This window comes from Salvelinus sp. IW2-2015, linkage group LG16, assembly GCF_002910315.2.
Source record: "Salvelinus sp. IW2-2015 linkage group LG16, ASM291031v2, whole genome shotgun sequence".
Classification (NCBI taxonomy): domain Eukaryota; kingdom Metazoa; phylum Chordata; class Actinopteri; order Salmoniformes; family Salmonidae; genus Salvelinus; species Salvelinus sp. IW2-2015.
Genome location: NC_036856.1, coordinates 29,516,878 through 29,544,136, shown reverse-complemented (window position 1 = coordinate 29,544,136; position 27,259 = coordinate 29,516,878). Strand labels below are relative to the sequence as shown.

At 42.6% G+C, this 27,259-nt stretch overlaps 2 protein-coding genes and 1 non-coding gene across 4 annotated transcripts; 1 reads left to right on the top strand and 2 right to left on the bottom strand.

Moving 5' to 3' along the window:
• Nucleotides 1-117: 117 nt before the first annotated feature.
• Nucleotides 118-22,300, top strand: LOC111975659 (divergent protein kinase domain 1A). Of its 2 annotated transcripts, XM_024004146.2 has the most exons (9): nucleotides 118-223; nucleotides 471-569; nucleotides 729-827; nucleotides 958-1,041; nucleotides 17,160-17,294; nucleotides 17,502-17,609; nucleotides 17,887-18,063; nucleotides 18,358-18,573; nucleotides 18,787-22,300. In XM_024004146.2, the coding sequence occupies exons 3-9, from the start codon at nucleotides 813-815 to the stop codon at nucleotides 19,381-19,383; spliced, it is 1,332 nt and encodes a 443-aa protein (XP_023859914.1). In that variant the 5' UTR covers nucleotides 118-223; nucleotides 471-569; nucleotides 729-812; the 3' UTR covers nucleotides 19,384-22,300. The 2 variants fall into 2 exon arrangements, with proteins under 2 accessions (XP_023859914.1, XP_023859915.1); XM_024004147.2 differs by lacking the exons at nucleotides 118-223; nucleotides 471-569; nucleotides 729-827 and adding an exon at nucleotides 1,325-1,482 and having other exon boundaries at nucleotides 960-1,041.
• LOC111975456 (large ribosomal subunit protein uL18) lies at nucleotides 20,681-25,392 on the bottom strand. Its single transcript, XM_070447661.1, has 8 exons — nucleotides 25,283-25,392; nucleotides 24,557-24,626; nucleotides 24,274-24,389; nucleotides 23,772-23,906; nucleotides 22,896-23,098; nucleotides 22,187-22,363; nucleotides 21,127-21,216; nucleotides 20,681-20,842 (listed from the first exon to the last, which is right to left on the bottom strand). Exons 1-8 carry the CDS (start codon nucleotides 25,283-25,285, stop codon nucleotides 20,740-20,742), a joined length of 897 nt encoding a protein of 298 aa, XP_070303762.1. The 5' UTR covers nucleotides 25,286-25,392; the 3' UTR covers nucleotides 20,681-20,739.
• Nucleotides 21,456-21,553, bottom strand: LOC111976181 (small nucleolar RNA SNORD21). Its single transcript, XR_002878897.1, has one exon. It is a non-coding gene; the product is annotated as a small nucleolar RNA SNORD21 (small nucleolar RNA).
• Nucleotides 25,393-27,259: the final 1,867 nt, after the last annotated feature.

Sequence of the window (27,259 nt, the reverse complement as noted above, 5' to 3'; positions counted from 1 at the left end):
TCTACATGCTGGAGGAAGTGGTGTTGTTTTACAACATGATAGGAATCCTGCGCTCTGCTTCATGATTAACTGACGTAAAATCATAGAACGTGCGTTTTTCTTTGTAACCGTTTTAGTAAGACCAAAGACACTATAGAAACTATTTGACAACTTTATCTGTGTGCTGTTTAGACAGATACAGTAGTACATAGTAGCAAGTCTACCGAACAGCTTTTCTTTAAAGGTACAAAGCAGACGTTTTTATCTCAATAGCAAATCATTTCTGGTTAACAATTAAGTACATTACTGTGATTGTTTTCAATTAAAATGGTCAAAAACAAACAACAATCGTTTCTTAGCAAAGAGCAATTTCTCAAGCAAGAATTTTGCAAGGAGGGGAAAAATGAAAAACAGTTGTTTTTGGCAGAGAGTTTTGGAACTCTCTTTCTTATTGGTCTATTAACTAATTTACCGCTTGGGGATGTCTCCAGGCAGGCCAAAACTCCATCCCACCAAAGCAGGCTGAAATTTCATGCCGTTTTTTCAACCAGCTCTTACACTAAAGGGGCATTATCATCATTTTCAAAATTGTAAGTATTATTCCTACCTCATTATGTGGAAATATTATAAAACGCAAAAAAATCACGTTTTTGAATGCACTGGGCCTTTAACATTTGTGACAGTATTGTAATCTATACGCCTTTATCAACGACCCCTTTTCCTATACAATCCCCTCCTACTCTGTCTAGTGGGCAGAGTACTGCAGCGTTCAAGTGGCTGCTATTTTGCAGCACCGAAAGCGCACTTCCAAGGAAGAGCTTATTTGACGGAGGATGAGAAAGGATTTGGTGAAATGGACTGTTATTATTTGTACACACTGTGGTTAATTATTGCTACACAAGAAGGCAGAATAATTGTGCAGAAGACGATATTAGATTTCTATGTTTCGCTTCTTATTGTGATTTCTTCCTCTGGCAGGTTAGTGTTGTGAGATGTGCTCTATTTGCCATGGCAAGAGGTCTGTTTTCATGGGTCTGGCTGAGGAAGCCTATCTACATACAGGTAAACCCAGTGGGAAATCTTTCCTATACTTTCTCGTGATCGGACGATCACCTATTCACTATTGGACAGTTGGGATTATTCATGTTCCTGTATGGTAGGCTACTTTGAACATTATAAGGCTCTTTTGGACACGATTTCATATACATTCACTTGCAATATTTTAATCTTCGGTAAACTGTCATTTTGGCCTTTATATGGTTGTCATTGCCATTATTGAGGCTGTTGTTTCTGATACAACTGTTTATTTTTGAGTATTGGATTGATCCTATTTCATTTCCAATAGGGTACTTGCTCTGTCGATGCCCAAGAGCTGTAGTCATTGGCCCAATTCAGTAGGTACTCACCGTTTCTGTAGCAACAGGGATCATCCAGCATTCACACAAGACAGGAGGACACACAAGGTTTTTTTCCATGGATGAGAGCACTGCATTCAATCCCAAGGTCTGCTAGATAATGTTTTTCTTTGCATTCTTATGTTGTATTTAAATCAGCCATCTTATTTGCATTGTCTGTGTATGAGCTTCTTATGCTATCTATCCTATTGACTTCCCATTCAAAACCTTTTCATTAAATCATACTCTGTTTTACCATATGGGCTCTGGTCAAAAGTAGTGCACTATAGGGAATATGGTGCCATTTGAAACACACACAATGTAACCTGTTGTATAAAAGGCATATAATAACTGGTCATTAAGGTGGAAATGTTTACAATCCTGGAAAAAGGATTGTATACGGTTTTAAAACTGTACAAGCAAGTTAAGAATCATGAACAATTATTATGATATTTGGGATTCCCCCCCCCTTTGCCCTCAGAATAGACTCAATTTGTTGGGGCATGGACTTCACAAGGTGTCGAAAGCGTTCCACAGGGATGCTGGCCCATGTTGTATCAAATGCTTGCCACACTTGTGCCAAGTTGGCTGAATGTCCTTTGGGTGGTGGACCATTCTTGATACACACGGGAAACTGTTGAACGTGAAAAACCCAGAAGCATTGCAGTTCTTGACATAAACCAGATCGCCTGGCACCTACTACCATACCCCGTTTAAAGGCACTTAAATCTTTTGTCTTGCCCATTCACCCTCTGAATTTCATACACAATCCATGTTTCAATTGCCTCAAGGCTTAAAAATCCTTCTTTAACCCATCTCCTCCCCTTCATTAAGTGACATCAGTAAGGGATCATAGCTTTCACCTGGTCAGTCAATGTCATGGAAAGAGCAGGTGTTCATAATGTTTTGTACACTTAGTATACAGTGTATTTGGAAAGTATCTAGACCCCTTCCCTTTTTCCACATTTTGTTACGTTACAGCCTTATTCTAAAATGGATAAAACATTTCAAAAATCCTCAATCTACACACAATACCCAATTATGCAAAGTGAAAACAGGTTTAGAATTTTTGCAAATTCAGAAAAWWTTTAAAACAGAAATACCTTATTTGTATAAGCATTCAGACCCTTTGCTATGATACTTGAAATTGAGCTCGGGTGCATCCTGTTTCCATTGATCATCCTTGAGATGTTTCTACAACTTGATCAAATCAAACTTTGTCACATGCGCCAAATACAACAGGTGTAGGTAGACCTTACCATAAAATGCTTACTTAAAAGCCCTTAACCAACAGTGCCATTCAAGAAAGTGTTAAGAAAATATTGACCAAATAAACTAAAGTAAAAAAGTAACACAGTACAATAACGAGGCTATATACAGGGGGTACCGGTACCGTGTCAATGTGGAGGCTATATACAGGGGGTACCGGTACCGTGTCAATGTGGAGGCTATATACAGGGGGTACCGGTACCGTGTCAATGTGGAGGCATATACAGGGGGTACCGGTACCGTGTCAATGTGGAGCTATATACAGGGTACCGGTACCGTGTCAATGTGGAGGCTATATCACAGGGGGTACCGGTACCGTGTCAATGTGGAGGCTATATACAGGGGTACCGGTACCGGGTCAATGTGGAGGCTATATACAGGGGGTACCGCGGTACCGTGTACATGTGGAGGCTATATACAGGGGGTACCGGTACCGGTCAATGTGGAGGCTATATACAGGGGTGTACACGCTACGGTACGGGTCAATGGGAGGCTATATACAGGGGGTACCGGTACCGGGTCAATGTGAGGCTATATACAGGGGGTCGGTACCGGGTCAATGTGGAGGCTATATACAGGGGGTACCGGTACCGGTCAATGTGGAGGCTATATACAGGGGTACCGGTACCGGGTCAATGTGGAGGCTATATACAGGGGGTACCGGTACCGGGTCAATGTGGAGGCTATATACAGGGGTACCGGTACCGGGTCAATGTGAGGCTATATACAGGGGGTACCGGGTACCGGGTCAATGTGGAGGCTATATACAGGGGTACCGGTACCCGGTCAATGTGGAGCTATATACAGGGGGTACCGGTACCGGTCAATGTGGAGGCTATATACAGGGGTACCGGTACCGGGTCAATGTGGAGGCTAATATACAGGGGGTACGGTACCGGGTCAATGTGGAGGCTATATACAGGGGGTACCGGTACCGGGTCAATGTGGAGGCTAATACAGGGTACGGTACCGGGTCAATGTGGAGGCTATATACAGGGTACCGTACCGTGTCAATGTGGGAGGCTATTATACAGGGTACCGGACCGTGTCAATGTGGAGGCTATATACAGGGGGTACCGGTACCGGGTCAATGTGGAGGCTATATACAGGGGGTACCGGTACCGTGTCAATGTGGAGGCTATATACAGGGGATACCGGTACCGTGTCAATGGGAGGGGGGGACAATGGAAATAGTCTGTGTGGCCATTTGATTAATTGTTCAGCAATCTTATGGCTTGGGGTAGAAGCTGTTAAGGAGCCTTTTGGTCCTAGACTTGGTGCTCTGGTACCGCTTGCTGTGAGGTAGCAGAGAGAACGGTCTATGACTTGGGTGACTGGAGTCTTTGACAATTTTTGGGGCTTTCCTCTGACATCATCTAGTATATAGGTCCTGTATTTTTMTTTTATTTAACCTTTATTTAACCAGGAAAAGCCCATTGAGACCCAGAGTCTCTTTTTCAAGGGATACCTGGCCAAGAAGGCAGCAACAATCAATACATTACATAAATAAAACATACAACAACATGATCCAGCCTAAAAAAAGCATTTACACTCCTCTGTAACAGTCTCCCATCAATATTTTAAATTCATTCAGTGGCACTTACATATCTAGATGAAGCATGGATTGTAGATTATTCCATGCGTCTGGTGTACAAGAAGAGAAGGCAGTCTTGYCTCATACTGTGAATGTCCTGGGGACTTTAAGTAGCAACCACCTAGCAGACCGGGCATGTTAACTGCTGGTGGTGAAGGAGACCAGACTACAGAGGTAAAGAGGGATTTTACCCAAAAGGGCTTTGTAGATGAATACATACATTTGTATCTTTCTACGCATATAAAGTGAGGTCCAACCTACCATTTGGTGCAATGGTGGGTGAGTGACTTGGCATTTGTAATAAAGCGCAAGGATGCATGATAAACAGAGTCAAATCTCTGTAAGACAGAGGAGGTTGCATGCATATACACAAGTCACCATAATCAATTACAGAGAGAAAAGTGGCATGAACAAGCTTCTTTCTAGCCATAAGCGGGAAGCAAGCCTTATTACGAAAAAAAACGAAACAATATCAGTTTAAGCTTTGTCACAAGATTATCCACATGAACTTTAAAGGACAACTTGTCATCTTTTTTTATTTTTTATACATTAGCAAAAATGTCTAAACCTGTTTTTGCTTTGTCAGAATTATGTATTGTGTGTAGATTGAGGGGGGAAAAACTAAACGTAACAAAATGTGGAAAAAGTCAAGGGGTCTGAATACTTTCCGAATCAACTTGGAAAGCTGAGATATACAGTGTTCTCGAGACCATGTTTGTAGGAGATCCAACCTCTACAATGCGAGTGGTGTTTTACTGCAACTTATAGAGCCCAACCTTTTTTTAATTTAGTTAGATATGGTTCATGTTTGTAGCTATGTTTTCCCCCTGTGATCAACATATCTGTTAAATATTTAATTTATTTTACAGCCAGAATCAAAAACCCTGGTATCATCATCTCATCTGTCTGTTTTGTTCAGCCAAGAGACACACTCTGAGCTGCGTTTTGTTTTGCTCCCGTTTTCTTCACACCCCTATATGTGTGTGTTTTTCCTTCACACTGCTGTGTGAGTAGCCATGTAAGTGAAAAGTGACAGCAGTCACAAGGGGGAGTGTGTGTGTGTCTGCCATCTTAGTCCCACGGAGGGTTTTCTAGGCCACTCTGCGTCTTCCTAATGAGGTAATAACATGATGAAACACTGTCACTCGCCGGTTGGTCGCTCCAATAAGACAAGCCGATTTCATACTAACATACAGTTGAAGTCGGAAGTTTACATACACTTAGGTTGGAGTCATTAAAACTCGTTTTTCAACCAGTCCACAAATTTGTTGTTAACAAACTATAGTTTTGGCAAGGCGGTTAGTGCATGACACAAGTAATTTTTGCTTTGCTACAGGAGGGACTGGCGCACTTCACAAAATAGATGGCATCATGAGGGAGGAAAATTATGTGGATATATTGAAGCAACATCAAGACATCAGTCAGAAAGTTGAAACTTGGTCGCAAATGGGTCTTCCAAATGGACAATGACACCAAGCATACTTCCAAAGTTGTGGCAAAATGGCTTAAGGATAACAAAGTAAATCTATTGGAGTGGCCATCACAAAGCCCTGACTTCAATCCTATAGAAAATTTGTGGGCAGAAAAAGTGTGTGTGAGCAAGGAGGCCTACAAACCTGACTCAGTTACACCAGCTCTGTCAGGAGGAATGGGCCAAAATTCACCCAACTTCTTGTGGGAAGCTTGTGGAAGACTACCTGAAACGTTTGACCCAACCAATTTAAAGGCAATGCTACCAAATACTAATTGAGTGTACGTAAACTTCTGACCCACTGGGAATGTGATGAAATAAATAAATAATTCTCTCTATTATTCTGACATTTCACATTCTTAAAATAAAGTGGTGATCCTAACTGACCTAATACAGGGAATTTTTACTAGGATTAAATGTCAGATGTTGTGAAACTGAGTTTAAATGTATTTGGCTAAGGTGTATGTAAACTTCCGACTTCAACTGTATATAAAACCCCAAGCAGATGTCCTGCAGTCTTACTATGAGATATCGATTCCTTGTGATTATGTTTCATCTATGCAGAGCACATTGTACTCCCCGTAGCCTACTGAATTTCCCAGAATGTCACAAATAATTTAATCTCGTCAAACCAGACCAAGAATCTTGCGTAAACAGCCATGAGAGATTACAAATCGTTCCACAAAACATTCAACAAATCCTTAGCATCAAAAGGCGTATTGTCTACAGTTGGGTCTGCTTTCCGACTTACTCCTCGTAATAGTGTCAGACATTGCACTGCGTGTGGCTGAAGTTATCGCAGTCGTCCTAAATTTAATCTCCACATAGGCTACATACTGTGGAAGGTCATGGTTGTCAGGCTGTGCAAAGCTCAGTGGTCCAGCCGAGATAAAACTGCTCCATGGATCCTGTCTGTCTGTCAGGAGACAGGGTAATCCTGCCATGCTGGGTCCAGTTTACTGTACCCAGTCATCCAGATCTGACATCAAATGCTCCTTGAGTCCTTTACCACCAGAGTTAGACCCTGGGAATGACTCATCCCAAATGGCACCCTATTCCCTATATAGTGCACTACTTTTGACCAGAGCCCTATGGGCCTGTGTGAAAGCCGCATTTGAGATCACCAAACACGTAGCCCTGGCTGCACATTTTAATATGGGTAGCCTAGAAACTTGTCTGTTGTGATTTGTCACCTATTTACCACAGTGTGAACGTGTGATCAGGCACTGCTGTATTTTTGTATGGCAATAAAAAATTTAAATGATCGATGTCCATTGCCCACCCACCAGTTTTGTCCCTGTGAAGTAAGAGAGAGAACCAGGTCTGATATACCCCTGTGGCCCGAGTCTGAATATGAGGAACTGTGTCAGTATGTGCAATAGAGGGATATGATGACAATGCTGATCATCTTATTTGATGTTGGCACAGTTTGACAGTGCTAACTAGAACACACATGCACAGAACAGAGCAAATTATTCAAAGTTATAAATTGTATGTTTCTGGAAGCTTTGGTTACCTACATTTTAGTCAGTTAAACTCAGAGGTGTGGGGAGGTTTAAGGAGGAGCTGTCAACTCATCTTTCCACAGCTCTCTCTCCTCCGGGGAACACCTGCGTGCTCTCATCTCTCCATTCTCTCCCATATCGCCTCCTCTCCATGCTCTGCAGTGCATGACTCTATCAGCATGTGTTCACAAACCACTGTCTGAGGTCTAAGCTTGTCCCAGCGGACATGGTGGGAGCCTAATTTAATCAATATTACTTAAGATGCAGCATTTAGCTGGTTAGTATTTTCTTCCCACCCCACTCTCCTTAGGTGTAAACTTCATTTGTATTTTGGACATGCTCAATAGGCTGAACTGATTAACTAATCTGGAGCAGAAGAGCAGGAAGTCAGAATTAAATGCTATTGACATGTCACTTTGTCCTGTGACACAAGAGAAGAGCTAAAAAGCAATGTGTTAAGTTGTTGTGGCAACTTCTGCTATTCTGTGCGTGTGTGTAGGCGTGCGTGATTGTTTGCGCGTGTGTGTGCTTGTTTACGTGTGTGTGCATATTTGAGTGAGAGTGGAAAAGAGAGCAAGGCTGTGTATTTTTGCATGCTTGTATGTGAGGAGACTGTAACTTACAACAGGCAATGAACATGGCATATGTATCTACACAGTATGTAAGTGAAAAGTGAACAACTGGCCCAAAATCTGCTGTTAACATGTAGTGTTACTGTCGCAGTGTTGAGTCAGTGTGGGGATTGGGGTGTGGCCTCGACCAGGAGGGTGTGTCCGCAACCAGGAGGGAGGGGTGGTGTCGTTCTTATTGCCTGCTGTATGCTGTCCGACTTGGGACTGGGATGAGTCCGATCAACCAGGCAGTGCGTAGCTCCTGCACATAGCACAGACAGACAGAGACAGTGTTACATCTCCCAGAGCCTGCACCGTGCACACAAATAGAGAGTGTGTGATTCCCAAAAGGCACCATATTCCCTAGATAGTGTTTTTGTAGAGAATATGGTGCCATATGGGATACACCAAGTGTGATATCTCTCTGAGCCTGCACAATGCACACAGCAAATAGTAATGACACCTCCTTCCTTTAGAGAGTTGGAGTCCTGGGAGTAAGAGAGATGGATGCTGGGACAGATGAGTTACTGGTGTGTAACTCCTATGAGAGAGAGGGAGATGCAAGCAGAAAGTTTACACAGGTGGTACAAAAAGAAGCTCTCACCAGGAAACATCTTCCACGCTTGACGATTCCCATGTGTGTGCACTGTGCATAAGCCTATTAGTGTTCCCCATCTAGAATATTAGGGAGGAAAATGGTTTGCTTTTGTCTGTGTGACACAATCTTTTAATTCTCCCTCTCCATCCATCCCTGCTTCATCTCCTCTCTCTCTCTCTCCTTCATCTCCTCTCTCATCTCTATCCCTCGCAAGGCAGTTATCCCACTGTTCCCCAGGCGCCGATACCGTGGATATCAATTAATGCAGCCCCCCGCACCTCTCTGATTCAGAGGGGTTGGCTTAAATGCGGAAGACACATTTCAGTTGAATGCATTCAGTTGTACAAATGACTAGGTATCCCCCTTTCCTCTCCCTGTTCATATGTCCCTCCCTCATCTCTCTATCCGTCTTTCTCTTTCTCACTCCTCCATCTCTCCATATATCTCTCTTTCCATTTCTCTCTCTCTTCACAGCTGGAGAGAGTGCCCATTAGAGAGTACTAGCTTTATGATCATGAATAATGGATGAGTGGTGAGCAGGGCTGCAAAACAAGTGTCAGCATAGAAATGGATCAAGAGCAGAGAACATTTCTATCTTCTCTCCCTGCGTATTTCGATGCCAAAGAGCAGTTTCAGGTCACAAATAACAAGTGCTTTGTCTATGTATTTGTTGTGCATCCTTAAGTTGCATGGACTCAATATCTGGACCTCTGCTCAGTGTCAATTAAAAAGACTGGACTGTGGTTAGGGTTAGTTAGACTATAGTCCCAGCACACCAGTGGTCCCTGTGTGTCGATTGACCTGTTGGTATCTCCAGCATGTTTCAGACATATATAATATGTAGGATATAATCAATTACACTTTCTGCAGTTCTATCTAAGGAAATAAAACCCAAGGCCTGGTGGGATGCATGATTATTTAGTGGCTAAGCAATGGCTGAGGCTGTGTCCCTTTATAGTGCACCACTTTTGACCCGAGATCTTAGGGCAAAGGTAGTGCACTATAATGACTCTTGCCACCCTTCCCATCCACACACCCCATTACATCACCACAGCTCTGATTACAGCTGGTAAATAATAACATGCAGTCACAACAGCCAGGATCAATGCTGCCTCATTAGCTGTGTTTTAGGGCTCCATCCCCTTTATAGTGCACTTCTTTCTACCAGGGCCCATAGGGCACTATTTGCATTATATAGGGAGCCATTTGCGACGTAGCCTTGCTCTTTCCCCACCAGTAGCCTATGGGATCCTGTATAGGAGTGAGAAATGCATAATCACAGAGTTCAAATGAAAGCCCTCAAAACATTGATTTTTAAAGAACAGCCACATATTTATTTTCCTTCAGAGTGTTATCTATAATGACTTTGCAGTTGGATGCAATTTACAGCACCTACCTACGCAAGAATCAATATGGAACACAGTGCATTGTTTGTGTGGTCATGCTGCTTTGTAGCAGTTCTTTTAGTCTCTCATGGACAGACTACGTAAACATAAATGTTACCGTAGATTTGTACACTGGCATGCGTGAGATAACGAGCAGCATTAGTTCCGGTGCTTTGGACAAATCTTGGTTTCACAGGTGTTAGCATCTTTTTCGAATTTCGAAAGTGGAGGGAACATTTGGCCATAGACTTGCCCGCAACTTGCAAAGAGAGAGGGTGGAGCTCTTTGTTCCAGTTCTTATACTCTTTCTGTCTTCCCACATATGGACCCTGAACTTAATCGAGCCTCTGACCAATTAGGCAAGACTTTACTTCTGGGTTAACCGAGATTAGTTCTTTCAGTTTAGGTTTGTAAAAAAACACTGGGAAAGTACTAGGACACACAGATTATGCTCACGCTAAACATACAGTATATACAGTACACTGAGTATACCAAACATTAAGAACACCTTCCTAATATTGAGTTGCACCCCCCCTTTTTGCCCTCAGAACATCCTCAATTCGTTGGGGCATGGATACTGGCCCATGTTGATTCCGATGCTTCCCACAGTTGTGTCAAGTTAGCTGGATGTCCTTTGGATTGTAGACCATTCTTGATACACACAGGAAACTGTTGAGYGTGAAAAACCCAGCAGCTTGACTCAAACCAATGCGCTACCGTACCCCACTACCGTACCCCACTACCGTACCCCGTTCAAAGGCACTTACATTCTTTATCTTGCCCATTCACCCTCTGAATGGCACACATTCACAATCCATGTCTCAATTGTTTCAAGGCTTAAAAATCCTTATTTAACCTGTCTCCTCCCCTTCATCTACACTGATTGAAGTGGATTTAACAAGTTACATCAATAAGGGACCATAGCTTTCACCTGGTCAGTCTATGTCATGGAAAGAGCAGGTGTTCATAATGTTTTGTTCATTTGTTGTATGAGGTCGTCAGATTACTTGACCAGGGAATGCCACAGAGAAATTACAAGGAAAGCTACAGATGATATTATTAGCCTGGCACTAATCGTATTTTGTGGCACACCTCCCAAGTCAAGTGTATCTCGTTCTCTGAGAGACCGAGGCAGAGATCAGCCTGCATGTAAAGAGGGACTACACTAGACACCATGCTGTTGTAAATGACATTCTGAGCAGTTGTCGGTCCTGTGGAATGCTGAATATTTTAGGTTTAATATCAAGGCACTACGGCTGGGAGAACACTTATCTGGWAAGCACCAACTCTTCCCACAAGTATGGAAAAATCTAAGCACAGAGGAAAAGGGTTAACCGAGATTACAGCTCTTTGACCTCTAGCTGCTCCAACCACCGTCCAGGTCTAGGACCACAGAATGAGGTTGGGCTGTGAGGAGAGAGGAAACTCAAGCCAGTATATGCTAAAAAGCAGTTGCTCTGGACCTGCAGTCACAATAGAGAAGTGGCTTGTGACTAGTCAGGAGCGGCAGCGTAGCCTAGTGGTTAGAGCGTTGGACTAGTAACCGAAAGGTTGCAAGATCGAATCACCGAGCTGACAAGGAACAAATCTGTCGTTCTGCCCCTGAACAAGGCAGTTAACCCACTGTTCCTAGGCCATCATTGAAAATAAGAATTTGTTCTTAACTGACTTGCCTAGTTAAATAAAGGTAAAATTAAAAATATAGATTCCACAGCTCTCAACACAGATGACAAAGACAAAAGAGGAGAGTAATGGACTGACATTACAGTAAGAGGTCCATTGAATAGAGAGAGAGGAGGATTAGATTAGAGAGCGAGATGGATGCAGACTGAAGGGCTAACTTGATTTAAGAGTCATCTTTAGTGAAAGAGGGTGGGTGGAAGATGAAGGGAGAGTGAATGCACATCTGTCAAGTCCCAGTCATCACTAATAACAGAGTTCTYATAGAGAGAAACTCAAATCCAATTCCACTCTTTTCCGCATAGTAAAGGGTTCAAAGTGGTATTGTCCAATGGACATCACATTATAAGTGCTGGGCAAAGACGATGCAAGAGTTCACCTTTACTCACAATCATGTAGGTTAATCACTCTGTCCATAGTCATTGGACGGTAATGAAATGTGGGAATTGAGTAAGAAGTGGTTACAGATCCACACACAGCATCACAACATGGAATAGAGGGAGAAATTGAGATTGGCACTCAAAATACTGTATTAAGTTGAGAATTGCACAGAAGAGATACAGAGAGAGACAGAGTCATGTCAATAAAGCAAATTGAAACTGAACGAGGGAGAGGGAGAGAGGCTGGGGGAGTCCATCACTGTCAAACATTGGACATATTCATTATTAATAGATGGAATAGAAAGGGTTTCTGAATGTCTGTTATTCCTCCACTCAGCCAGCTCTCTGTGTTGAAGTAATGCCATTATTGATCTACTGAGAAAATTAAGATAGTCCATTTAGAATTATGAATCAGGAAGAAAATGTTATCAAAAGGCAATAACAATTTGGAGTGTGTCAAAAAGGGAAAAGATTGTACAGTAGCTGTCTGCCTGTAACTAACCATGTGTTACCACAGAGAACCATTGGGTTGTTGATTACAGAGCTCATAATCAATAGTCATTGTAATGATGAAGTATTACTGTACTCCACAAGGCCCTCTATAGGCAACTACCCATGTATATCCCAATTTAAGGCCTGTTTCTTCATCAATTGCTCTCTAATTAGAATAAACTAGTTCATTACTAACAGTTTCATCTATAGTGTACATGAATGTGCTGTTATAGCAGTGAGCAGAATTATGTTTTAATTAATGAAGGACTGTAATATGTTGTAGATATAGTTATGCAGGGTAGAACACACTGTGGATGCGCAAAAAATGTAGGTGATTGTTCCACTTAGATGAGATACAGTGCCTTGCAAAAGTAGTCATCCCCCTTGGCGTTTTTCCTATTTTGTTGCATTACAACCTGTAATTTCAAWTGATTTTTATTTGGATTTCATGTAATCGACATACACAAAATAGTCCAAATTGGTGAAATGATTTTTTTTGGTGGTGCGTGTATATACAGTTGAAGTAGGAAGTTTGCATACACCTTAGCCAAATACATTTAAACTCAGTTTTTCACAACATCTGACATTTAATCCTAGTAAAAATTCCCTGTATTAGGTCAGTTAGGATCACCACTTTTATTTTAAGAATGTGAAATGTCAGAATAATAGTAGAGAGAATGATTTATTTCAGCTTTTATTTCTTTCATCACATTCCCAGTGGGTCAGAAGTTTACGTACACTCAATTAGTATTTGGTAGCATTGCCTTTAAATTGTTTAACTTAGGTCAAACGTTTCGGGTAGTCTTCCACAAGCTTCCCACAATAAGTTGGGTGAATTTTGGCCCATTCCTCCTGACAGAGCTGGTGTAACTTTGTCAGGTTTGTAGGCCTCCTTGCCCGCACACACTTTTTCAGTTCTGCCCACAAATGTTCTATGGGATTGAGGTCAGGGCTTTGTGATGGCCACTCCAATACCTTGACTTTGCTGTCCTAAAGCCATTTTGCCACAACTTTGGAAGTATGCTTGTGGTCATTGTCCATTTGGAAGACCATTCGCGACCAAGCTTCAACTTCCTGACATGTTGCTTCAATATATCCACATAATTTTCTTCCCTCATGATGCCATCTATTTTGAAGTGCACCAGTCCCTCCTGCAGMAAAGCACCCCCACAACATGACGCTGCCACCCCCGTGCTTCACGGTTGGGATGGTGTTCTTCGGGCTTACAAGCCTCCACCTTTTTCCTCCAAACATAACAATGGTCATTATGGCCAAACAGTTCTATTTTTGTTTCATCAGACCAGAGGACATTTCTCCAACAAGTACGATCTTTGTCCCTATGTGCAGTTGCAAACTGTAGTCTGACTTTTTTATGCCGGTTTTGGAGCACTGGCTTCTTCCTCGCTGAGAGGCCTTTCAGGTTATGTCGATATAGGACTCGTTTTACTGTGGATATCGATACTTTTGTACCTGTTTCCTCCAGCATCTTCACAAGGTCCTTTGCTGTTGTTCTGGGATTGATTTGCACTTTTCGCACCAAAGTACGTTCATCTCTAGGAGACAGAACGCGTCTCCTTCCTGAGTGGTATGACGGCTGCGTGGTCCCATGGTGTTTATACTTGTGTACTATTGTTTGTACAGATGAACATGGTACCTTCAGGCGTTTGGAAATTGCTCCCAAGGATGAACCAGACTTGTGGAGGTCTACAATTCTTTTTCTGAGGTCTTGGCTGATGTCTTTAGATTTTCCCATTATGTCAAGCAAAGAGCCACTGAGTTTGAAGGAAGGCCTTGAAGTACACCTCCAATTGACTCAAATTATGTCAATTAGAAGCTTCTAAAGCCATGACATAATTTTCTGGAATTTTCCAAGCTGTTTAAAGGCACATTGAACTTAGTGTATGTAAACGTCTGACCCACTGGAATTGTGATACAGTGAAATAATCTGTCTGTAAACAATTGTTGGAAAAATTACTTGTCATCCACAAAGTAGATGTCCTAACCGATGTGCCAAAACTATAGTTTGTTAACAAGAAATTTGTGGAGTGATTTGAAAAATGAGTTTTAATGACTCCAACATAAGTGTATGTAAACTTTCGACTTCAACGGTATATGAAGCCCCTAAATAAGATCTAGTGCAACTAGTTACCTTCAGAAGTCACATTTATTAGTTAAATAAAGTCCACCTGTGTGCAATCTAAGATTCCCATGATCTCAGTATATATACACCTGTTCTGAARGGCCCCAGAGTTTGCAACACCACCAAGCAAGTGGCACTATGAAGAGTTGTGGAGAAGTACAGATCAGGGTTGGGTTATAACAAAATATCAGAAACTTTGAACATCCCACAGAGCACCATTAAGTCCATTATTAAAAAACTGAAAGAATGTGGCACCACAACAAACCTACGGACCAGGCAAGGAGGGCATTAATGAGAGAGGCAACAAAGAGACCAAAGTTGACCCTGAAGGAGCTGCAAAGCTCCACAGTGGAGATTGGAGTATCTGTACATAGGACCACTTTAAACTGTACACTCCACAGAGCTGGGCTTTACGGAAGAGTGGCCAGAAAAAAAGCCATTGCTTAAGAAAAAAATAAGCAAACACGTTTGGTGTTCGCCAAAAGGCATGTGGGAGACTCCCCAAACATATGGAAGAAGGTTCTCTGGTCAGATGAGACTGAAATGTATCTTTTTGGCCATCAAGGAAAACGCTATGTCTGGCTCAAACCCAACACCTCTCATCACCCCGAGAACATCATCCCCACAGTGAAGCATGGTGGTGGCAGCATCATGCCGTGGGGATGTTTTTCATCAGCAGGGACTGGGAAACTGGTCAGAATTGAAGGAATGATGGATGGCACTGAATACAAGGAAGTTCTTAAGGGAAACCTGTTTCAGTCTTCCAGAGATTTGAGACTGGGACAGATGTTCACCTTCCAGCAGGACAATGACCCTAAGCATACTGCTAAAGCAACACTTGAGTGGTTTAAGGGGAAACATTTAAATGTCTTGGAATGGCCTAGTCAAAGCCCAGACCTCAATCCAATTGAGAATCTGTGGTATGACGTAAAGATTGCTGTACACCAGCGGAACCCATCCAACTTGAAGGAGCTGGAGCAGTTTTGCCTTTAAGAATGGGCAAAATCCCAGTGGCTAGATGAGTCAAGCTTATAGAGACATACCCCAAGAGACTTGCAGCTGAAATTGCTGAAAAATGTGGCTCTACAAAGTATTGACTTTGGGAGGTGAATAGTTATGCACGCTCAAGTTTTCAGTTTTTTTCAAAGTGGTCTTCAAAGTGGTAGGCATGTTGTGTAAATCAAATGATACACACCSCACAAAAATCTATTTTAATTCCAGCTTTTAAGGCAACAAAATAGGAAAAATGCCAAGGGGGTGAATACTTTCGCAAGCCACTATATGGGATCACATGAAATGACATGATTGACTCAATGCTGGCTCGTACAGAATATATAGATGATATGTCTCTTGCTCTCCCCCCTCATTATATGACCCTCCTCACCTCAGTTCAGTGATTTATTGTTCTCTGTTGCAGTGGCCAAGTCAGTCTAGGAAGAACGAGTCACATGGTCTGTTCTCACAGATGGTTGCTAGACTACAACAAGCATAGATGCAGGCGCAACAGACACTGGGAACAAGACAGAAGGCCTCACCCCTCCTCCCTCCTTGGTCTGTCACTGGCTATGTCTCAAATGACACTCTATTCCTTATATAGTGCACTTCATTTTACCAGAGCCCTATGGCTGTATCGACTCCCTGTCCCCAAGCACACTCTGTTTCTCTCTCTCATCTCTCTCTCTCATGCTCTCCCTCTCAATAACAATAGTTATTACTCCTTTCACATGTTATACATTTTACAAGATCACCCAGCCCTTCTGGAGAAGATTAACACAGTAAGCAGGTTTAAGATGTCTGATTAGATAATGTCAAGCCATGAGGGGTCTGGGATTTACGGCAATCCGGCCAAATTTCATTGAGTGGCATTTAGATTTAAAATGGCTCTGTTTGCTGTTAGTTCCTGAGGAACATGGAGAAAGGTAGGATTTTCTGGCACAGCAAAATGCAATATTTTTTCGCCCAAATGCATTCTGTTGAAACTCACTCAAATCTAAATTGACATTAGTTTTTGAGGAAATGTCGTTTTGAATCTTGTTCTTTCTATGAATCTTCACATCTCACAACCTGACCCTGTTTTAGCGCAAATTATGTCAGTGTGTTATCTGTTCATCTCTCACCTCATCTATTCTGCATGATTGTTATAATACTGAATCTCAGTTAAACTTTCATATTTCATTATGCACCCCAGTGAGGGAGCTATTCATTCATCCATTCATTCATTGGATAACTACACTACTGGTACTAGACCAGCCTGCTTATGGAAATGACTGGAAATCCCTGCAGTGCTCAGTGCGTCTCAACTTCACATTCGTGCTTCCTTGGTAATATGATTTATCATTATTGCAACATAAATGTGGGGCAATATTTAGCATACCTATCATACATTTTCTACATTCCATGATATTTACTCCTGTGGATAATCAAACTCACATTTAACTAAATGCTGTTTATACATCTTCAGTCTCACTATATCTGGGTCAAGTTCTGTTCAAGTATCATAAAGGAGGCTGTTCCGCCTGAACTCTTCAAATAGGAATGCCCATTTATGTATTCTGATCATGATCATATTATTATGTAATGAAAGTCATCACAGCTCTCTCTCCCCCTCTATCTCATTATCTACGCTCTCTCTCCCTCACTCCATTGCTCTCTCTATTTCAGGCCCGATTCTCCTACCTGCACATGAAGTATCTGTTCTTCTCGTGGCTGGCAGTATTTGTGGGTAGCTGGGTGGTGTATGTGGAGTACTCATCCTACTCAGAGCTGTGTCGTGGACATGAGTGCAAGAATTCCATAGTGAGTTCTCTATTTCCTTATATGAAATTAGTAAATTGATGGAGCCTCCTACTGGTTAAAAAAATACTATTCCTTCAAATACAGCATTCCAGTGTCAGCTTCCATATTGTATTGAAACCATCCTGTGAGTTACTATACAAACCAACACCATGTCTGTCTATTAGTTAGTTACAGTATACAAACCAACACCATGTCTATTTATCCAAGTGTGACAAGTACAGGAAAGGAGTGATCGACGGCTCGGCATGCGGAAGCCTGTGTGAAAAAGACACGCTGTACCTGGGGAAGTGTCTCTCTGCCAAGCCGAACAACCAGGTCAGAGCTGACTCTGATCCTAGTTCTACGGTAAATCTCAAAAGTCTTTCCTTTCCAAAATGTAAGAGGGAAGGAGAGCATTGGAGGAGAAGATCCAAGGATCTTCTCCTCCAATCCACCTGCATCTCACTTCCTTCTGACATTGGGCAGGTGGTGTGGAGAGAGGACATGAGGAATCAAGGAAGGACTTTTGAGATTCACCCATAGTGTTTAGAGCTACAGTGTTTCTGTGTCTGAGAATTAACACGAGCATGTTGTGGGTCTATGTGTGTCTCAGGTGTACTCAGGTGGCTGGGGGGACCTAGAGGGGGTGATTAAGTGCCAAATGGAAGACATTCCTCATTATAACCTGGGAGCAGAGATGGAGCACAGGAAGGAGGCATCTCCCTTCAACAAGCCCACCAAGGGAACTTCCGTGGAGAAGTTCAAAGAGATGGTCCTCAGCCACCTCAAGGTCAGAATACTGTCATCTCATCCCAGTGTGATTCATTAGACTACCAGCTTTTATTAATAGGTTCATGTCTGCAACACTTATTTGAAGGTCTTCATAACACATTCATAATCCATACATTATGCATTTATAATCAGTGCACCAATATTTCATAAATGCTCATTGATATTTTGTCACAGTATTCACATTCACATAACTTATTGCCATCTTTATTAGTGTGTTATGACTTTAGTGGCTAGCGTGTTCATTAATGCAGTTCTGTTACGAAGGTATCTCTTACCCCTTATTTCTCTTCAGACCAAGGTGGGTGAACAGGCCAACCTTCCAGACCTGGTGAGCCTGGTTTTCTCCGTGGCCGACTACAACAAAGATGGCCTCATCTCCTTGCCGGAGGCCCGCTCCACGTGGGCTCTTCTCCAGCTCAATGAGTTTCTGCTAGCAATAGTCCTGCAGGACAGAGAGCACACCCCTAGGCTCCTGGGCTTCTGTGGGGACCTGTATGTGATGGAGAAGGTAAACTAATAGGAATGCCCATTTTATGAAGAAAAAAAACAGGGATTATTTTCTTCAGACAACACAAATTATCCAGTAATCATGATACATTGATTCAAATCATGAGCTTATTTATGTGATGAAAGTCATCACAGCTCTCTCTCCTCTGCCTCTTTCAATACCCCCCCATCTCTCTTATTCCCTTTTTCTCTGAACTTGTACATGATGGAGAAGGTGCCCTATGCTCCCCTGTACGGCATCAGCCTGCCCTGGGTGGTGGAGCTGTGGATCCCCGCGGGGGTACGACGCAGCATGGACCAGTGGTTCACGCCCTCCTGGCCCCRCAAGGCCAAGATCTCCATCGGCCTCCTGGAGCTCGTTGAGGATGTCTTCCACGGGACCTTCGGCTCCTTCCTCATGTGTGACATGAGCGCGGACGGCTTCGGTTACAACGACCGCCACGACCTGAAGGTGATGGACACTCACCACATTGTCCCTGAGGCCACCTTCCAGAAAGCCATGAGGGAGCGGCGGTGCGACACGGAAGAGGACTGTCTGTACGGTGCTGACTGTCGCACTTCCTGTGACCTCACCAAGCACCGGTGTACGCCAGAGGTGACACAGCCCAACCTGGCCAAGGCGTGCGGCGCACTGAAGGATTACCTCCTGAACGGGGCGCCGTCTGACATTCAGGAGGAGCTGGAGAAACAACTGTATGCATGTATCGCATTGAAGGGCTCGGCAGAACAGATGGAGATGGAACACTCGCTTATACTGAACAACTTGAAGAGTTTGTTGTGGAAAAAGATATCGCACACCAAGGACTCCTAATGAGGTGGAAACATGGGTACATCCAGACCCTGGATTTGAAAGTATTGATTGGAACTGCATTTCTTCCATTGTAAATCTACACTTTGGTAAAAGGTGGAGAATCAGGACACAGATGAACACTACTGCTGCCCCCTAACGCCCTCTCCTCTAAGCTTTTTAGGGAACWATAATGAACAAAAATATAAACGCAACATGTAAAGTGTTGGTTCCGTTTTTCATGAGCTGAAATAAAAGATCCCAGAAATGTTCCATACTCAAATCTTCTTAAATTTTGTGTACAAATGTTTACATCCGTTTGAGCGTTAATCCAGCCACCTGACAAAACAGCATGATCATTACACAGGTGCACCTTGTGCTGGGAACAAAAGGCCACTGATCACACAACGCCACAGATGTCTCAAGTTGAGGAAGCGTGCAATTGGCATGCTGACTGCAGGAATGTTCAACAGAGCTGTTGCCAGAGGATTGACTGTTAATCTCTACCATAAACTGCCTCGGTCTTAGAGAATTTGGTAGTACATGCCTCAGGACCTCCACATCCGGCTTATTCACCTGTGGGATCATCGGACACCAGCCACCCAGATAGAATTGCTGTCTGTAATAAAGCCCTTTTGTGGGGAAAAACTGATTGGCTGGGCCTGGCTCCCTAGTCGGTGGACCTTTTGTTTTTAACCTATGACTGCACCCCTGCTCAGTCATGTGAAAGCCAAATTAGTGACTAATGAATTCATTTCAATTGACAGATTCTTATGTATAATTCAGTGAAATTGTTGAATGTCGTGTTTATATTTTTCAGTATATAGAGGGACAATCAAACCGTCGGGTAAAAATGCTCTACAAATTGAGGGGAAGGAGTAATTTCCCCCTTAATTTGTGTAATGTTTAGACTCATTGTACATTTCTAGCAAACAAAGCCAATTTTATTCCATTGTCAACATTTAAAATTGGCATTTAACACTTTGTCTATAGCGGGTGTATTCAAATCGAGCTAGGTCGGCATACTGCCGTTTTTTGTTCTACCAGGTTAAATTGCCCCCACCTGGTGTCCCAGGTCTAAATAAGTTCCCGATTAGAGAGAATGAATGAAAATCAGCAGTGGAACTGGATTAGAGGTCCATATTTGAATATCCCTGGTGGATGGTTTGAATCAAGAGACTAGCCAACACTTCAGAGGAGAGTAAGTAAATCAGTTCCATGTCCAACTCTACACAATCTCAACCACTTACACAGTATGGGTAACACTTCAAACAGTAGCTTCTATAATAGAGGGGTAAACCAATAACAGACAGAGGCTATATTCTTTTTCTGTAGATTTATTAGAACAAAGAATTGTCCCTACATCATTAGGACCAGAGTTTAGCTGTCGGCAGCCTCCTGTTCCTGAGCCCTGAGGAAGCTGGCCTTCTTCTGAGCAACGCGGTCTTTCCTCTGGGCCAGAGAGAGCTTGGCACGGTTCCACCTGGGAGAGACAAACATGTCAGAATTATTACATTACGATGAATTTGAACAATGTCAGGGAACATGACTACAATGCCAAGGGCAGGGTTGGGAACAATTCAATAAGTAAACTGAAATGTGTTAAAATACAAAGAGGTAGACGGAAATGGAATTGACCCCAACTCGGACCATGATAATCTAGTCAAGTTTACCATCAGGTTTTAGTCATAACAGCATGAAAACCAACAATGCAGTAGTAAGTACTGCATTCCAATAGAAAATAGCCAAAATTGCTCATCAACTTGCCTCTTCTTCTTGACTTCTTTCTTGGGCTTCTTTTCGTGGACTGGGTTGTTACGAATGCCAGCATGGGCCTTTTTGTACATCTCCTCAACCTGCGAGTCAAGTGTGGCAAACATTAGTACCATGTAGTGGGTAAATAAAAGTAAATTCCACAGACCAAATGCATGTTAACACAACGGTAGAGGCTCCTGCTGGATGCAGACTTGATTCAGTACGTATATAGTTTATACTCTACACACTTTTTACACATCTAGTTGATAGGAATGAGTTGGATGTCACATTTGTCAGTTGTATTTTAAGACTAGTACATATGACACAAATGTATTAACTGTGCTGCTCTCAGCCCCGTCTTGAAACGTTGATTACATCAATTTAGGAAAATGAAGGACCAACTACAATTTGCTCAGCCTCAAGTCTATCATCATCAAGCAGCAGTTACTACATAGACTCATCGAAAAATTCCAAATCAACCCCTATCCCCTCCTGTAGATCAGAGCGCATTGAATAGATTGAAGCAATGGACAGTAAGTTAAAGCAGAATCCCAAACCAGGCCGTCACCCCTACCAAAACGTTTTGAGGACACTCTGGTGTCACGTGTTGCTGACACCTCCAAGGGCGACTTCCTAAGTGACGAGGGAATTAAATGAAACCATTAACTTCAGGACACACGGGTGACTTGAATTACGCAATTCATGTTCCACATTTAAATAGGGCTCCGTGAACACACAAATGCAGGGCCAAAGGGAAGGGACTGGTTTGGGATTCAACACAACTTTCCCTTCAGAATTTATTTGCATCATAAGCTGATATGATCCCCAGTATGCTTACAGGCATGAGGCCTAAGAATTTAAACAGAGCAGTAGTAGCTACCCATGCTAGCTCAGGTTTAGTTTGGTTCACTGAAAACTGGGTAGAACTGGGTGTGTGATACAATCCCAAGTGGCTAATAGTGCAGATAAACAGGTAACCATCCAGCTGTGGTCTAATTTAACTAATAAGACATGTATTGGCAGGCACCTCCCGATACATCACAATGGGTTCAGGGTGAACTTTGAACTTTCCGTGTCAGGGGCAACGCCATTCTTGATGAAGCGAGAGAACTGCTTCTTGTATGCGTCTTCATCCTCCTCCATCAGATAGCTCATGTACTCGGACACATTGAGGCCCATGATGTGCTTGCGGTGGACCTCTGCATTGAACTCTTTGCTCTCCGCATCATATCCAGGGAAGCGCTTAGTGCTGGGGGGGAAAGGAAGAGGGGACAAGACAATGTCAACCCGAAAGGCACTACTGACCCAGTCATATTGACTTAGGATTATAGGCAGTGCACTAAGACCATTTGAAATGATTGATTGCAGAACACCAAGAACAGAACATTTGGCTGCTTAACTACTGATTCACATTGCTCTCAGCCCCGTCTTGAAACAGGACATGTTACATCAACCTGGGCAAATGAAGGACCAACTACAATTTGCTCAGCCTCAAGTGTATCATCATCAAGCAACACATAGATCCTGGCAACATCAGAAGTACTAGCTTAGTCCCAGATCTGTGGGACATATACAAACAAATCTTGACCTGGGGATGTATGCATCATGTGCCTCAAGAGTAGGAATGCTGATCTAGGATTAGTTTTTCCTTTTCGATGACAATGAATCAGATTGTGGACAGGGGGAGCTGATCCTAAATCAGCACTATTACGCCAAGACACTTGATACATACAGCCCCTGGCTACAAAAACTTGTTCTTAAGCCAGGGAAAGTGTAATTACCTGTGGGGGATGGACAGGCCTCCATCCACAGCCCCCTTCAGGGCTCCGAAAACCTTGTTGCCAGTGCTGGTCCTGGCGAGCCCTGCATCCAGGTAGCAGGTGAACGCACCTGGCTGACTGTCGATGCTCTCCACGTTGAACTCATCTCCAGTGACCTCCACCTGTCCCTCGTACACCTTGTCCAGGCCGAACTTGTTCAGCAGCTGGAGGGGAAGACAAAAACAGGATTAGAGAAATCTGTTGTAGTATTAAGCAAAGCTGACAACATTGGTAGGGTGTTCTCGCTCAGCAAGAAAGAAACACCATAGGTGGCTAAAGCAGAGGTCCTGTATGACTCAGTTGGTAGAGCATCGTGCTGGCAATGCCAAGATTGTGGGTTCCATTCCCAGGGTCACCCAAATGTAGAAAATGTATGCACGCATGACTAAGTTGCTTTGGATAAAAGTGTCTGCTAAATGGCATAATATATTACAGTCAGTTGCTAAACACGTGGATCAAGTCAAACTGACAGGTTGGTAGAGCCTTTTGCATGTAACTGCCAATTCCTCACAATGATCAAAAAGAAAAGCATGGTTCAATAGGATTGTTTGGCCATTCAGATGCAGAACAGACATACTTCTCATGTAATACAGGGAATCATGGCATCTCTATAACAAACAATCCAGAACGCGATCCAGAGTTGTCAATATCTTAGAAATTAGTTCAAGGTGTAAAAGATTAAACAAGGTTTGAGGAAAGGAAATGGCACGAGCAATGTTGATAAAAGACAGCTTTCATTAACAGGGTAGAAACATAGAATACGCATTAACTAATAGTGCTGCAAATTGAACAAAACTATGGAGGTCAGAGCAGGTTGTGTATGAGAGCTGATCTTACCCTGCGGGCCAGCAGCAGACCAGTGCAGTAGGCTGCTGCGTAGTTAGTCAGACCCACGGCGATCCCGTACTTGGGCAGCTCGTGGGAGTAGGCAGCGCACACGATCATGTCCCCCTCTATCTTGGCATAGGCAATCTGGTGCAAATCACATAACGAGAAATAATGACAATATAGTCTACAACATTTAAAGCATAAGCGCGAGTGTCGTGGGACATCTCAGATTATCTCAAAGCGTCATGTGACATGTGAGAATGATGGGGTCAATCTAGTTGAATTGAGCTGAGAATGCAGTTCCACATTTCTCTCAGTAGATTAAACTGGACTAGACCATGGTGCTCAGGTGGCAACAGAGTTGTGGGTTTGACTATAACATGGGCCACATGTGTAACTGTCAATTGTGTGTTACTGATGATTGTGTTACTGTCAATCGTAAGCTGCTTTAGATAAGTTTCTGCTAAATAAATGGTCCATTCTGGTAATTCCAGCATTTTCCCCATCTTACCTGGCAGACGATATCCCGGTTGGAGAAGCGGACAATCATCCTGTATTTGGGTGTGTTGTACTTGTTCTTATCTTGGATGACCAGGCGCTTACGGGCAAAGTAGTCAGTCTTTCCCTCTATGCAGAACAAGGATACCAAAGTCAGTGAGATGGAGGTTGATCAATGGAATGAATAGGGTCTTTAGTGTGAAAGGAAATATCAGGACAGTCATGTCATTTGCATACTTGCAACTCCAATCACATGTGCTAAAACAAATAATTTTTACAATTTAGAACTCTCTTACCTCGCCTCCTCCTGAATTTGACCTGGTACCTCTTGAAGTAGGACTTATTTTTCACCACTTTCACAAAACCCTATAAGACAGTAACGTAATTAGCATGTCGGTAAACCTACCTAGCTAATTGTCAACACACAAAGTAGACCTAACGTTACACATGCTGCACTGAAAGTGTATTTTATGTGGCCAAACTGTCAGACATTGTTACACCAAGTCCTGTGCCCATCTTCGCTGATGGGCTAGCTAGCAGTTAGTTAGCACTACTTTGCGGTGTACAGCACAGGGATGGATTTTGGGCACTGACCACATTTTTCTATCCCGGTCCAAAATCTGTGCCATGTGATATGTGAAAAGACAATTTCACCAACTGTCGAACTAGTTGACCACATTTTCTACTAGCCAGCCGGTGTGAAAAGTACTAGCCTCGGGCTAGTTTTAATTTCGATCCTACTGACTTTGGCAACACTATAAACATGTTTATTAGCGATTCACATCACCGGACTTGATTACAGACAAAGTAACAAATCGCTAGGAAGATCCCTAGAGCTACAGGAAGCATGAATTGATTCAGGCGGCCATTAGGCCACGTTTGATAGACCCCCGTGAGAGGTAGCTGGACGGAATCCATCTTCATCTTTGGCTTTTAAAAACATCTAAAACATGTGATTGCACACAACACATATCTGATGTCTTATATATGTATGTATGAACATATTTTGGCGTTTTACTAACCATTTTCAGTCTTTTCTGTCTCCTTAACCAGGAGCCTGGAGTCAAAGACAGGGGATTTGACTCCGCTGCATTAGAAAAAGGAAGTTTGCATTGCGCATGTTGAGTAAATAGCGTGTAGCAGGATGTAGCTTTAGAGTAAGACAAATGCTACACTGCCCTCTACTGTATAGGGTGGACAATGACAATACCGGGTGATAAGATGTCTCCAACAACAGTACATGATAAAAAATGTGCATCACTGAGGGATTTTCCTTTGTGGGTTTGTAATAAACCCTCAAAGTACTTTTATTGAAGGCATTTGCAAAGTGTCCTACAACACAAATTACATCACACTGTGACCGTGGCATGCTGAACATCTACTGAATAAAAATAAACATTGCTATAGGAACATGTTATTAATTAAAACAACAGACCCAAATGATGTTGTACAGAAGACACATGGGACATCAAAGGGAGGGTTTCTCTGTAATTATGTCTGATTTTCATTCCATAGTAGACAGTATGGTGTAAGCAAGAGTCTTACTGATATGATAGAAATTAATATGATTTATATGTTTAAGGTAATGTTAAGATAATGACTATAAATATTCCACCCTGAGACCATATGAAATTTATTAGAATCATAAAACYCTTATCTGATGATGTGTGTAGTTTTAGTCCGAATTAGAACAAGGACCTTTTGTTCCTTTTTAGTATGTAAGCAGGGTGCAAGTGGGAAACAAATGATCAGAGGATCTATCGACAGACGAGTTGTACTACTGTGTTCCCTACAGGACGTTCTGTCTCCACCCATGGAGGGGAGAAACTGTTAGGCTTGCAGAAAATTATGAAACATGTTGCAGATTAAACAATGTATCTGTGTAGTGGAAAAACACCGACTGTCTGAGCAAGGCGTAGCTTAAGATTTGAACTTGTATGCGTGTGCCTAAGAAAATACCGAAAACAATTAAACTGTGTTTGACTCGACCTGGCTAGAACTCTGAGAAACTTATGATAGGACAGGGAGTACTTCTCAAGGTTTCTCTATACTTGGGGGAATGGAACTGTCGGCTGGGTAGTGATACACAGGGGTGAGAACTCTGGAGAAGGATACAACTCACCTTCTGTTCGTGTGTATGTATGTGCGTAGGATATCTACTGTTTGTGTGAAAGTATGTGCGTAAGTAAGGAGCAAGGTATAAAATGGATGTTTTTGTATAATGGACTTCGGAGTGCTCTCGTGAATAAACGTTTTGACTATTGTAAGCTGGGAAATCTGTCTGTTTCATTTAAACCAGAACCATACAAACTTTGGGTTACGGACTGAGTAGATTAATTGAAGTTAATGAACATTGATAACGAAATTCTCATAACACTTACGTCAGTGTTTTTGTTTTAGGACAGACGAGGGTGTGGCTGATATAAGAAATATGATATGTTTGTAAGCACTGGAATTTCCATGTTAAACCAGAAAAGTTTGTTTGATGACCTTTTGTTCTTATGTGGATCACGATAGTCGGCTCTGCCATTAACCTCATTCTCACCTGTTTAAAAAAAGGCAAAAGTGCTTATTTTAGTCTGAGCTGGACAGCTGATAGTGAACCTTTATTTCAACATCTTCTGTCTGACATTGAATAGTCTCCCTGTCACTAATCTCCCGTGGGCAGATTCTGCATCGATTTTACTTCTGGGTTAACCGAGATTACTCTTTCACCCCCTCTGAGTGTGGCATGTTTGCTGTAATCCACTCTAGACAGCAACATTCCAGAACTTCCTGTGGAATTGATACTACTGTCAGAGGCAACAATGAGCCACAGGTGAGTTTGTGCTGTAGTGATTGGCTTCCAGTTCTTTGCAGTTACTCTTGACTTTAGTAGACTACAGCTAATAGGAACATATTCTTTTACAGAGCAAAAATAAACATCACAAGGTGTTATTATATTAACGCTGGTTTATATGTTGGATGAACAACGACATTTAAGAACATACAGCTGGCGG